Source organism: Cavia porcellus, unplaced genomic scaffold, assembly GCF_034190915.1.
Source record: "Cavia porcellus strain 051 isolate PalLab524CR breed Dunkin Hartley unplaced genomic scaffold, mCavPor4.1 scaffold_15, whole genome shotgun sequence".
Lineage (NCBI taxonomy): Eukaryota > Metazoa > Chordata > Mammalia > Rodentia > Caviidae > Cavia > Cavia porcellus.
This window is the reverse complement of record NW_026947498.1, coordinates 22,227,045-22,241,389: the sequence shown is the minus strand read 5'-3', so window position 1 is coordinate 22,241,389 and position 14,345 is coordinate 22,227,045. Positions and strand designations below refer to the sequence as shown.

Here is a 14,345-nt window from a genome sequence, read left to right as displayed (position 1 = left end):
ATAGAGACACCTTCTGATTAGAACATTGTTAGGCAATTTTGTCATTGTGTATCAAATGTAGTTACACAGACATAAACGGTGTAAATACAGATCATTCACTTGTTTTGGTCACTTGGTGCAATGAAGTGACACGGCGTGAGCTTTGTGTGACTGTGGCTGTTTCAGTATGACATATTATTTTATAGTAAAGTTTTCTTTTATTGTAAATAGAAGAGGAGTCTAATGGAAATCTGATACATTATAAATACATACATTTAATATCATTGTGACGCATTATGTACTGTAGAATTGTATATGCTGCTTTTTTTGACTGGCTCCACAGGTTTGTTTATATGAGCTTTATCATAAATATGTTATACTTTGCACTAGCATGTTACTAGGTGATAATTTTTTAGTTCTATTATGTTTCTATAGAACCATCTTCAGATCATATAGCCTGTAATTGACTGAAACTCAAACAGTTTTACACAACTGTACTAATCAAATATGAGTCAGTTTCTTCAAGAAACTTGGATATATATTTTGATTGCTTATTGGAAGAGAAAAACTTCAAGTAGTACTTTACTTGTGGTGGAAGTCTTCACTACTAAAAATGTGTAGTTTTTAGATCACTGTTACGCAAATACAAATATTTGTTTCTGTTCACACTGCTTTGAGACTTGGATTTTTCTACTCAGCAACATATCAGAAGCATCTTGCTATGTTAATAAATATTTTTACAACAAATGTTAGAGTGATGTGAGTTTCATAAGAATTTAATTGTTACAGATGTTACAGCTTTTGCCTACAGTGGCTCTGGGTTTAATACCCACCTCTGCTAGGGCTGGTGGGACACTGTTGACACTTACCCTATTAGATATATGGTGATATTATATGGGCAATTTATCTTTTAAAGTGAAATAGAAGATGAATGAAGCCAAATAAATGACTAGAGCTTATTTTAAGGTTGGAATAGAAAGGTTAGTTTATATAGTGGCGTGGTATGGTAGACTGAGGAAATTTTTTCCCCTGTTTTTTTTTTTTCTTTTCCACGTGTGTAATCTGCACAAAAGCATTTTAGTATATGGAGAAAAAACAGCTATCATACCTCATGAAAATACTACATTTTTTTATAGAAAATAGTTGTTTTATAGGAACTTGTATGTCAAAATTTTTTATTCATTAACTGCACAAATTTATTCCTTCTGCTGGTTCACTTTGTACAAAAACAACAACAACAGTAATGTACTCAGAGATGTGAAGGATAATGTCACCCTTATCTTTAACGACCTCTGTGTCATGAGATTATAGAAGACTAAATACAGTTTTTGTTGAATAGAAATTTTTTTTAAAAAAACTTACCATGTTTCTAGTTTTCTATTGTCATACTTACCTTCCTAATATTTCAGAGCTAAGTATCTATTAATGCTTCTAAAATGAACTTAGAGTATGTCTGGTCATCTCATTTTGTGCCCACTGGCTTTGGAATGAGAAAGTGAAAGCCTTCCATTCTTACAGTAGGAAACTCCTGCCATTGCTGAAGAAGGAAATGTATTCATAACAGACATATTACATAATGTTTTGTGAACATAAATCATCCTTTAATAAGGTGTGGAAGCTTTTTATGGTCTACAGAAGAAACATCATTTTGGTCATATCATTTCTTACAGCCGTTGGTGGTAGAGTCCCATAAATTAACATATGTAACTAATTTTAATTATGACATTTAAGTTATTAAAATGAAAGTAACAATTATTCAAAGGTACGTGTACTTAGTATCATAAAATGGAGCCTGGAATATTAGAAAGTAATTCTAATATTTTTATCAGATACATGAAATAATTTAATTAGAACTCATTGCCAATGCCATGTGAGATTAAAATTAGTAAAGGTATCTTAAAGAATTTAATGGCTTGATATGTTTCATATATTAGATCTTGTAGATACTAGATTTTAACTCATATGAAGTAATGCTCTTATAAGACACATGCATTAAGTCTTAACTTTAGGTAGAAAATAACTCATACTCAGGAAATCTCAGTTCAGCTAATTATTAGTATTTTTGGAAGGAGGAACAGTTTTACATAACCCCTTCTTTTATTAGCTGTACAGAAAAAAGTAACAACTTCCAAGATCCTAGTCATTTGAATTAACTTTGCCAGGTGTACATCATTCCTGCTGTTTCAAGATGTTCAAATTTAAGTTAATGTATTCTGGAACTCTATGTATGGAGACATTTTGTGGCACTTGAAATTATCATTCTCAGTAAAGTATGTGCAGTAGTTTCTTTATACAGTAGGATGTTGCATAGCTTATCAAAACAAGTGCTTCAAAACATTTATTACATTATTTTGTATTTATGTACTTTTTGATGTACAAGTTTTTTTCTTTTTATAAATAATATTGATGGGGCTGGGGATTTAGCTCAGCGGCATAAGCACCTGCCTTGCAAGCAGGTGGTCGTGAGTTCGATCCCTGGTACCGATTAAAAAAAAATAATAATAATATTTATGTGAAACTTGAAACTGTTACAAGAAAATGAGGTCTTTCAAATTTTGTTGTATTTCATGCCTTAGTGAACAACTACTACATTGGGTGTGCAGGCAGAGATAACCACACTCTTGTTTGACTCATTGCAATAAAAGATTTACTTTTTTGAACATAAGTTAATGTTTAAAATGTAACTTTCACTGGTATAAACTTTATATTTCTTAGCGATATATTGTTTCATAAGCTAGTGTAAGTTCCAATAGAACAGTTAAATTTGAAAGCAAATAAAATGCCATTTTTTATTCTTATAATGAGAACAAGACTCAATTATGGTATAAAACATTCTCCCTTTGAATATTAGGTATTTCAAATCGTTTTGCTACAGAATTTTGGGACTGTGATTGATTATGTAATGTATGAGTATGCCTTAGTAAATAATGAAAAAGACAGTCAAGACTTGTGCTACAAACCTTTGAGTTTAACCAGTATCTCTCTAGTTAAGTTAGAATTTTAATGTAAAGAGTTATTGTTGCTGGGCATGGTGGTGCACACCAGGGATCCCAGTACTTGGGAGATTGAGACAGGGCAATCTCTGTGGGTTCAAGGTCAGCCTGGTGACATAGTGAGTGCAAAGCCCAACCTGAACTGCATTGAGATAACCTGTCTCAGGGAAAAAAAAATTATGTGCTCAATTGTTTTTAAGTTTGAGGTGGTGTGAATAAAAATACCAGTGCCAATATCCTATGCCTAAAATTATAATGAAAAAACAAAATGTGATACTAAGATTTTCTTGCTGTTTTATTTTCTTTCAGCATTGGTTTACTGAACTGCCACCTGTGTTAACATTTGAGTTGTCACGCTTTGAATTTAATCAGGCATTAGGAAGACCAGAAAAAATTCACAACAAATTAGAATTTCCTCAAGTTTTATATCTGGACAGGTATGGTTTAATATATAACACAACTTTTAAAGATAAGCAAGTGAATAATTATTTGACTTACAGAAGAATTTTGCTTTAAGAATTTTTCTTAAAGGTAATCTATACTTGAGTATGAGGTATCTAATTCCACTTACCAAGTATAATGAGGTTCTTTAATTACTGGGAGTAATGTTACAAGGAAGATTTTGTTAAATTTTACTTTTTGGTCTTTTCTGATATCTTACTGTAAATTTTCAAACAAATTGATCTTTTTTTATTCTTTTTTTTTTTTTTTTTCTCCTGACAGGTATATGCACAGAAACAGAGAGATAACAAGAATTAAGAGAGAAGAGATCAAGAGACTTAAAGATTACCTCACTGTATTACAACAAAGACTAGAAAGGTATTTTAACTTTTACAACATTATAACTGTAGAAATTAATGTATTTGGTGACTGTCTAGATTTTTTTAAAAAATTTAAATTTGCTTTGAGAGATTCATAATTATAAGAATAATCATTCTGAATTGATCTTCTAGTTGAATAGAGTTGTTAAAATCTGCAAGTAAGCTACATTTGGTTACAGAAGATTATTTTAGTTTTTAAAATTAAGTATCTTGTCATTAATGTTTAAGTTGCTAAAAATAGAAATAAAGTTAGATGAATCTAATATTGAGGGTTAGAATGTCACTTGGAAATTTCTATTGAAATGAATGGTATCTGAGTTTTTCTCCATAACACAGGGGATCTGAACTCAGATAACTACCAATATCTTACAAGGGCTTGTGAAGGGGAGAACTATGACAGGAGTAGGATGGGGAGAAAGGGGAGATACTGGGCCACGTCTCCTAGTGTAGACAGAATGCATGCCACCCTATAGAGGCAGGGTGGGGCTGTGTTTGAATGTGGTTTCCTTATACTTCCCATCATTTCTGAAAGAAGCCAAAGATGTATTCATTTATTTTAGTTGTAATCTGCAAATTAATAATCTAAAATTTTAATACCAAAATAATATATCTTATTTAATTACTTTTTAATTCTTTTTGGGGGGGTACCAGGGGTAGAATTCACTACCTTGCATTTGCCAGGCAGGCGCTTTTGCCATTAAATAAAATCCCTAGCCCTACTTTTTAATTCTCAAAAAATATCAATATTCATATTGAAAAGTGGTGAAGGGTAAAATGTAGGAGGATAATAAAAGGCACTACCTTGATCTTGAGATTAGATGCCAGTTTTAAATATAAACATAGTTTCTGGAGATGGTATTGCCAGTTTCTTTCTTCCTGTTGTGTTACAGTTTAGACTACCTCTTAAAACTAGAGTAGTTTAGGTTTGATTTCCTTCCTTTGGAGAAAGTGTATTTCTTGAATATATATTCAGTTTTACCTTTTTATTTGAAAGCAATTGAATTTCTTTGTTAAGGAAGAGTTGTTGAATTGTATTTTGCTTGGATTATTTTTAAGAGCCCTACCTGTGCTGTATAGACAAATAAAATCATTCATATATTTTGTGGTTAACAGATATTTAAGCTATGGTTCAGGTCCCAAGCGATTTCCTTTGGTAGATGTTCTACAGTATGCATTGGAATTTGCTTCAAGTAAACCTGTTTGCACTTCTCCTGTTGATGATATTGATGCTAGCTCCCAACCTAGTGGTTCCATACCATCACAGACATTACCAAGGTAAAGTTTTCTCAATGTAAGAGGCAATTCCTTTCTTTATGTTGCATACTAATAATTAATGCCTTTAAGGAAGTTTATAAAATGCATGATATGATTTAATTTAGTGAATCTTTTTATTTTATTTTTTGTTTAAAAGAAAAAGACAAAAATGAAAAACAAAAAGCGAGAACAAACAACAACAAATCCAAAAGAATAACAATATAGGCTTTCAAAACAAGATGATAGGAATTTAATAATGGTTGTTACATTACATGTTATCTTCAAAAGTTTTTTAGGTTACCAGAAATAGACATGCAAAATTGATTTAATCATATGAGTACTAACTGTTCTTTTCTAAGAACTAATAGAATTAGTATAGTCATTTTAGCTGTTTCACTTGTATATATACAAATTTATGTCTTTTTCCTTTCCCCTTCTTTCTTTCCTCCTTTCCTCTATCCCAGCTTCTTTTCCCCTTTGAGCAGTTTTTTACCCTTACATAATATTTATTGTAGGTTTTGTATCTTACTTGCTTTTTCAGTTTCTTACATTAGGGAGACAATACGGTATTTACACATGTGAATTTGATTTATTTCACTTATGAATATGGTCTCAATTTGCATCCATTTACTTATAAAAGCCTTGATGCAGACTTTCTTTATAGCTGAGCAGTACTCCAGTGTATAAAAATACCACATATTTTTTATTCATTCTTCAATTTAGTGAATTCCAAAAAAGAGTAGATTAGCTTAGATGATTTTATGATTTCTTGGGAGTATTTTGATTTTATTATAGTAGATTTTATGGCTTTAAATAGAACTTTTGATAATATTTTTCTATGCAGAATTATATGTCAGATTATCTTGATGTTTCAGTTATGATTCTTGAAAACAATACTTATAAATTAAAATTTGTGTTCATAAGTCAGGTAAATATTACCAGAGGAAGATCCTTATAATTTCAGCATACATTAGATTTGCTGATCTATAGAAAATAAATATGTTTAACCTGTTCTTATTGTAATGCCACAATTTCATCCTTTTAATAATTTTGTTCTTATATAGAAAGAGTCTTAAGGCATTAGATCAATCCGTGTATTTCCTTTTAAATATCTTGTCCTTTTGAATTTAATTCTGTGTGTTAGCACAGTCTTTGCCAGTGCTTCAGTCTGAAGTGTTAGTAACAGATATCCTATGCTTTGGCAATGCAGCACAGCGGAACAACAGGGAGCTCCTGCTTCAGAACCGCCCAACACGTCACCTGCTTCAGTTGCTGCCATTTTATCGAGGTCTGTTGTACACAAACCATTCACTCAGTCTCGGATACCTCCAGATTTGCCCATGCATCCCGCACCAAGGCACATAACGGAAGAAGAACTTTCTGTCCTGGAAAGCTGTTTACATCGCTGGAGGACAGAAATAGAAAATGACACAAGAGGTAAGAAGTGTCTCCTCGTGTAGCTGCTGCCACCGAAGATAGATATGTGTAATAGTAAAATTAAGAAGAAATCACTTTTGGATTTTATATTTTAATACTAAAAGGTTTTTTTGTAGAAAAGATTTTATGCAAAATAAACTAGTCTGGCTTCTCAGTTTCATGTTCTTGGTATCAAATTCACAAGGACCAAACAAGTTTCTACAGATTACTTACCTGATTAATGACAGGCAGATGGTCTGATTTTGTAGTTTAGTGTTCTAAATTTATATCAAACTGGTATTCACAGCTCTTCCATTGGTGAAATTTCATACAGCATTAGAATTTTATACATATTAGTTTTGTACTTCATTTAATGTTTGCACAATTAAGAAATTCAAGTGACTAAATTTTTAAACTTAAGTTACAAATATGAATTTTCCTTCTAAATCTGTTCTAGCAAAGATTTTCCAGATATGATATATGAACTTAACTGGCTTACAGCAGCATAAGTAAAACCAATGTTCTCTGTTTCTTGTGTTGTTTCTCTCTATTTTTTCTTGAAGGAAATTCTTTTTCTGAACTTAGCTCCTTCTTACTTCTGTTGTTAAAATATATCTTTTTGCTTTTCATGAAATTATATTAACATTGTAAGGTAGATTTTACCTTTAAGGTAGATTCTCTACCTCAAAATATAATAACCTATTATCATCCCCAATTTTACTAATCTGTAAAAAATAATGGACGAAACAATAGTTCATCTCCCAATATTAGAATTAAACTAAACAACATTGGATTTTGTATGACCAACTTAACTCTACATACAAACTTGACTCCACATTCTCTATGTAACTGGAGAATAATCTTAATAGAGTAAACGATAGTGACTAAACATTAGCTTTGGTAGCTATAAAAATTTTTATGCGAAAGTGTTTGTTGTTGTTGTTATTCTTGTTGCTGTTTGTTTTATTCTGTTTCCTTTAATGGTTATGGGTTTGAACCTGGTGTTTTCTTACCTATATACCCACATATCCAACCCTTTATTTACTGAGTCACTAAGTTGCCCACACTGTTTATTTCTATAAGTGATTACAGTGGGTTTTTATTCACTTACATACATGTGCAAGATAATGTGAGAAAGTCATTTAATTTCATTTTTAAGTTCTTTCCTCAGGATGTAAAGGGGTTTAGCTTTAATTTTCACTGAAGTCTTCTGAATTAGTTTTCATGAATGGGACAAAGGGCTTGACATTTGAATCTTAAAACAGAAAAGGTTTATTTTGGCTGATGGTTTTAAAGGTTTCAGTTCATGGTTGGCAAGGCAGAAGGACTTTGTGGAAGAAAGTTTTCAACCTTATTATAGCCAGGAAAATAGAGGAAAGAACTGAAGACAAAAATTGTACCTTTCCAGGTTATATCCCCAGTGATGTATCTCCTCCAACCGTTTTCCACCTCTTAGCACATTCAGCTGTAAACTCATCAGTGGGTTAATCTTCTGAAGAGAATCATAACCTGTGATTCAGTTACCTTCCAAAATCTCCACCTCTGAATGTATGAGTCTTTAGGGAGAGATTGTAAATCTAATAATGGCACCTTTCTTTATATATTTGAAGAAGGTTCAGTTTTATTGGCTATGTATATTTTCTGGATGGATCATATTTGTTTTGGATTTAACTGTGCATTTGTACTTTGCATTTTTTTTTATCTTATGCCTCTCAAATATATTTAATCATTAAGTAACAGCTTGTATCCTTAGATTTACAGGAAAGTATATCCAGAATCCATCGAACAATTGAACTAATGTACTCTGACAAATCTATGATCCAAGTAAGTAAAATTTTAAGCTATTAATCATTGTTAGAGTTCCCTACAAATATTTTAACTTATTGTTACAGTAATGTAAGCAAATTTTTGTTACATATTTTACTATAAAATTGACATAGATTTTATTATACAAAAATATAAGCAATAGATATAATGTGAAAATAAGCAAATTTTGTGATAAATTATATAACAAGTTTTTTCCAGTTAGATTTCATTTTGTACTTACTGCTTATTCATTTCATAATTTTATAATAAAATTCATAAACAAGTTTTCAGAACATATTAGTTGAAGAATTTCTATGGGAGAAAATATATGGTTATTTAAATATATACTTGTTTAAACATACATGATTTAGAGAAAAATCTTAAATCTAAATTACATTTTAATCTCTTGTCTGTGCATTATATAATGTTCCATTAGCCATGAGTAGCAATTCAGATGATTTAGACAAATAATGTGTTCTATATAAAACCATTCATAGTAAATTTTTTATTCAAGTGAAATAGGTCAACAAATATATACAGTAACTTATTTTGAAGGTTTTGAAGATTATCCCTTATTTGCATACCTGTTTTACATATCTTTGGCTTAGTTTATTTTCCTTGTTTAAAAAATGATTCATAGTTTAATTTTTTCAAAGTTCTAATCCCAGACAATTGTACTCCATGTTTTTCCTCAGGTAGGTGGTTTTCAGATTTTCGTGGAATACTGGTATGTAAAAGGAGTTAAATTAAAAGTTTTCCCTTTCTGCTTTCAGGTTCCTTATCGTTTACACGCTGTTTTGGTTCATGAAGGCCAAGCAAATGCCGGACACTACTGGGCGTACATTTTTGATCATCATGAAAGCAGGTGGATGAAGTACAATGATATTGCTGTGACAAAATCGTCATGGGAAGAGCTAGTGAGGGACTCCTTTGGTGGTTATAGAAATGCCAGTGCTTATTGCTTAATGTATATAAATGATAAGGCACAATTCTTGATACAAGGTAAGAATATGGAATGTATAGGGTGTTATATAATTTTAAATAGGTAGTACTTTGATCTGACTCTTCTGCATCATCATTAGTTCAGTATACTTCATTTAGAAGAGGATAGATGCGATTAGTAAGTGGTGTAGGATTACTGTAAATGAGAAAGCTAGAATAGAAAAGTAATATGATCATAACTGATAGTAGACATATCTTTTGTACTTAAAGCAAGCTAGTAAGTATAAATCTGACCTTTTTCTTTCTTATTGACCTTACATTTAAATTCCTTAGCCTGGTATAGAAGGCCTCTGTCTTTAATCAGTCACCAAAACTAGTTAAAAAATAACTCAAATGATTATTATTCATTATACTTTTCATTATATTCATTATAAAATAAATGATATGTGAGTGTATAGTAGAGGCTGAGTCACTCTTGGGTATTTTTTTGTTTTTTTGTGGTACATAAGGCGCAAAGAGCTACATCTCTAGTCCTGTTTTTTTGTTTTTAAATTTTGAGACAGAGTGCTGCTGTATTACCAAATAGCACAGTCAAGGCTAGAATTTGAGATCCTCCCACCTCAGCCTCCCAGACTTATGGGATCATAGGCATAGGCCACTAACACTTGGCTGAGTCATTCTTTTAACTGGTACACATATGATGCTTGTAAGTTATCTTGCTGTATTGATTATCATAATTGTATGTTTATCCTAATGACTGTACTTTATTGCACCTGATGATAATTTTAGTTCTATTTCAAATTTAATAGTTACGAGTTTATGACTTCTCACTATATGAAGAGTTTTACTTCATGAATAACACATTTCTTGTTTTCTTGTAGTAGCAGATCAATGTTAAAGTAATAAAACTTTATTTTATACCTTATCTCAGATTTTTGTCTTCAGATATAGAAATCTGACAAAATAACCTATAGTGGCTTTTCAAATATTTGTATCATTTTTCTTCTGAGTATTTGGTTGAATTACAAAGTTTAATACTGACTTGCTGTATAGCAATAATGCACAATTTATATGATTCAAATTTTGTTTTGAGATTTGAGTTTTCTTTTAACTCTTAATTTTATACTAATTTTTGAAATACGATTTACAGAGGAATTTAATAAGGAAACTGGGCAGGCCCTTGTTGGAATAGAAACATTACCACCAGATTTGAGAGATTTTGTTGAGGAAGACAACCAGCGATTTGAGAAAGAGTTGGAAGAATGGGACACACAGCTTGCCCAAAAAGCTTTGCAAGAAAAGCTTATAGCATCACAGAAGTTGAGGGAGACTGAGTGTTCTGTGCCTGCAGGTTTGTCCATTTTTATTAAGTTATGTTTTATATTTATTATCATTAATGATTATAAAAATAACATATGTTCATTAAAATGAACATCAGAAAGTTTATCTTAAAATATGAAGAACCCAGTGGAAATCATCTGGAATTTTGTCACTTGGCAGTAAGAATTGGTAGCAGTTTAGTTGTTCATTGGCCGGACACCACTGTATTTTTTATGGAGCTTTTTCAGGTAGATGTGAACCTCTGTTTCAGCATGCTGCTGACCCTCTATCTATGCTACTTTGGGTAGGCTGTTATCTTCTTCCCAAGAAGCAAAAGAAGCTGTGAGAACTATGTGCAGTTCAGCCAGTACTCTTGCTGTATCCACAGAATAAGCTCTAGTAATTTCAAATTTTATAAAAATACTACTATTGGTATATTCGTGTATATTTTGTATAATAATGAAATAGCATAATAAAGGCTATTTTTTCATTAAAAATTTTTACAATTAAAAGCAAAGTACAAGTAAGTAAAAAAAAGTGTAAAACAAGTAAATCCATTAAAATATATTTTAAATGCCATTCTCAAACAGCTGATGAAATCAATAAAATATTAATAAGCATTGTATAAAAATGAGGAAAATATATTCTGTGAAAATTGAAAACAGTATTTTTATCTTTTTTAAATTTCAACATTTAGAGTGGCAAATATATTTTAGACATCATATTTCATACCCTGAAAAAAATGCTATTTCTGTATAGTAGTTGAAATGAAGATATGAATTAAACCTAGAGAATTTCCTCAAACTTAGTACCTTTTTCTTTTATAGCTCTGGTTGAACATTTTTTTCTTCTTAATAACCCTTATTTTTGCAAGACCTGTTTTTTTACTTTTTGAGGAAGCATGTTGTTTTTGTTTAATTCATCTTCAGATAGATTTCCATGTATTATTTCAGTGAGTTTTAGCATTATCATTTTGTATGTTAAGTGGGATCATTCTTTCAATACAGAGCTTACCAGAACCATATTGTGGTATTGTGCTTGATTCAAACATGTACTTATTTTGTCCAGATCCATAATTCAAAGGAATCTTTAATTGCTTTGATATTTAAGCAAGTTCCATTTCTTAGTGATTTCTTCTTTGGTGTTCAATACACACCCTTTGGAAATTACTCGCTAGAACTTGCCTCAGATGCAGCTACTGTGTTATTCTTTCTGCAATAGGTATACTCTATTCACATGTGATTGGCTCTTATTACTAGGAGGAAGGAGCTGGTTGCGTAAGTGACCCTAGTGATAATATTACCTAAGCACTCAAGCCCAGCCTTTATTCTTCATTCATTAATATCTTGACTTACTAAAATATTAAAATTTATATAACTGTTGCTGCTTCACCTTGTCTATTTCTTATAAGGCTTTCCATTCTTAGGACACATTTTATTGCTACCAAGTTAAACTAATAGTACGTTTTCTGATACTATTCCTATTTGATAAGCCTCGCCCACTTTTTACACTTTATCATCTTACTTTCTGTTTTTACGAAAAGGCCATGTCCATACACTTTACATCCTTTTTTATAACTAGTATTCTCACCATACTTTTTACATCTGTTTAGACTTTTTAAAAAATTATTTGTAATTATTATACTTTTTCATCTCTTTTTCTATAAAATAAACTTGAGAATACACATAGATTTCTGAGAGGAGCTAAAATAACTAAAAGAGAAATGATAAATCCACAGAGAACTGTTACGATTCTTATCTTCCAAACTTAGTTTTAGAAAACAGTGACAATTATTTATGTCATCATTAGTAGAGAACTTTCATTTTAATGCTCATGCCATATTTTTCCTGTTTCTCTTCATAGCTTTCAAAATAAGTAATTTGTTTAATTTGGCTTAATGCTTCCAATATCTCAGAGATAAACTGTATTTAAATCTTTGGGGTATGTACTAGGATTGTGCTTATTGGAATGTCTTAGTTACTCGTTGCTGAGACAAAATACCTGATGCCCAAAGTTAGGGAAGGAAAGATTTATTTCTTACAGTTCTTGGCAGTTTCAGTCCATACTCAGTTGGCTCCAAGCTGGCATGGCAGGCCACCATTCATGGCAGGCTGCAAACAGCAAGGTGTTAACCAGCAAGAGAGACACACCTTCTTCCCTCTGTTACATCATATACTGGCTCCATCCCCAGGTGGCTGTAGTACTCACACCACCAATCGGAGCACTAGATAATGAACCAATCACAAATGCTAGATTTGGTCGAGTCCATAGTTCATGAGTCTCGGGGACCACTGACACAAAGCATGATAGGGAGTAATACAAGGTAATCTTGTTCATAAAAGCAAGCAAAGTGATTTTCTTCCCTGTAAAATTTTCTCAAAAGCAGTTAACAGAGTATCTAAAATTGTTTCTGAGTGATAGTCCAAATATGTATATTCATATATTTATATATATATATATATAATAGCATTTGTTCTCTTTTTACATATGACCAAGAAAATCCATTATTTATTGCCTACTGAAACAAAAATAAGTGACAAATGACTAGAGAGTATTACTTAGTTTTAGGCTACCTCCCCAAACTGCTCTCTCAAAGAAAAACTTATCTCAATATTTTTGTGTAGATTTCTAGCCACTAGTCCTTTACTATGGATGTACACATTAGAATTACCAGTGAGATTTTTTCTTTTGAGTAAAACCAAAATACTTATCTAAGACTTAGCAGGACTATATATATATATATATATATATATATATATATATATATTTATATACACACACACATATACTTTTTAAAAGATCTTATGATAATTTGAAGGTAAACCTCTGGTCAGCCAGCCTCTAGGTTGAAGTTACTCTAAAGGAGAGAAGAGTACTTTTCTGAGTTATTACTTTACTCATTATCCAAAAAGCATTTCAGTTTGTTACATCATGTATAACATATCCAGATTTGTATTAAGTATGTATTTATACATGTATATTTTTATATGTATAATGCTATTGGTACATTAATATATATATGAAGCATACAAAAACAAGGGTAGGAATAATTAGATAAAAGTGACTATGACTATTATGATATATATTCCATAAGATTTCTTAAATTTCAGGATAGGAAGCAGAGCTGGTTCTGGGTCTTACACACAAGGTTTAAAAAAAAAAAAAAGATCTAGGAAAGTAAAATTAGGTTGTGAGAGTAAGATCTAGTGAAAGAATTAATATCCTCACTATTCTCAGATTCTTTAAAACCTGGAATAAATCTCTCCTACAATTAGTATAAAAATGATATATGGTAGATACTCTTGAATGTTTTTTTTTCTTTTTTTTTATTTTGAAAAGAATAAAACAAAGTGAGAAAAAAACCAAAATGGGGACATTCAGAACAAAAGGATGGACATAGTACATGGTTTAAAACCACAGCACAAGGTGATTTACGATGATTATCATGATGTCTCTTGTTATTTTCAATAGAATTGCCCATATCATCAGGCACAATAAAATCGAACATAGCAGTACAGAACGAAATCAATAAAAACACAGCATTGGAGACATTATAATACTTCAAAAGAGGGTAATAGTCAAACCAGAATGGGTATCATAGTGAATCTTATTGTCTTCAGAGTAGTTGCTTATACTCTCAGACTTGGCACTATCAAACATAACAGATTCAAATTAGTCAAGACAGTGATTGAACAGAACAGATTCAAGTAAAATCAATCAAAATAAGGCAGTGAAAGCAATACAGGGCTTCAGATTATGTTAATAAGAAATTAAAAATGGTTACTGTAGTATATCCTGCTATCTTTGGAATAGC

General features: G+C 31.2%; 1 protein-coding gene across 5 annotated transcripts in view; it reads left to right on the top strand.

Moving 5' to 3' along the window:
• The window catches only part of Usp25 (ubiquitin specific peptidase 25), a 126,143-nt gene that overhangs the window by 71,532 nt on the left and 40,266 nt on the right, over positions 1–14,345 (top strand). For all 5 annotated transcript variants that reach the window (XM_063224725.1, XM_063224724.1, XM_063224728.1 and 2 more), the window contains 7 exons: positions 3,282–3,409; positions 3,696–3,791; positions 4,907–5,068; positions 6,258–6,484; positions 8,217–8,287; positions 9,043–9,271; positions 10,362–10,562. In XM_063224725.1, coding sequence (XP_063080795.1) covers positions 3,282–3,409; positions 3,696–3,791; positions 4,907–5,068; positions 6,258–6,484; positions 8,217–8,287; positions 9,043–9,271; positions 10,362–10,562 — 1,114 coding nt within the window. The remainder of the gene's footprint in view (positions 1–3,281; positions 3,410–3,695; positions 3,792–4,906; positions 5,069–6,257; positions 6,485–8,216; positions 8,288–9,042; positions 9,272–10,361; positions 10,563–14,345) is intronic.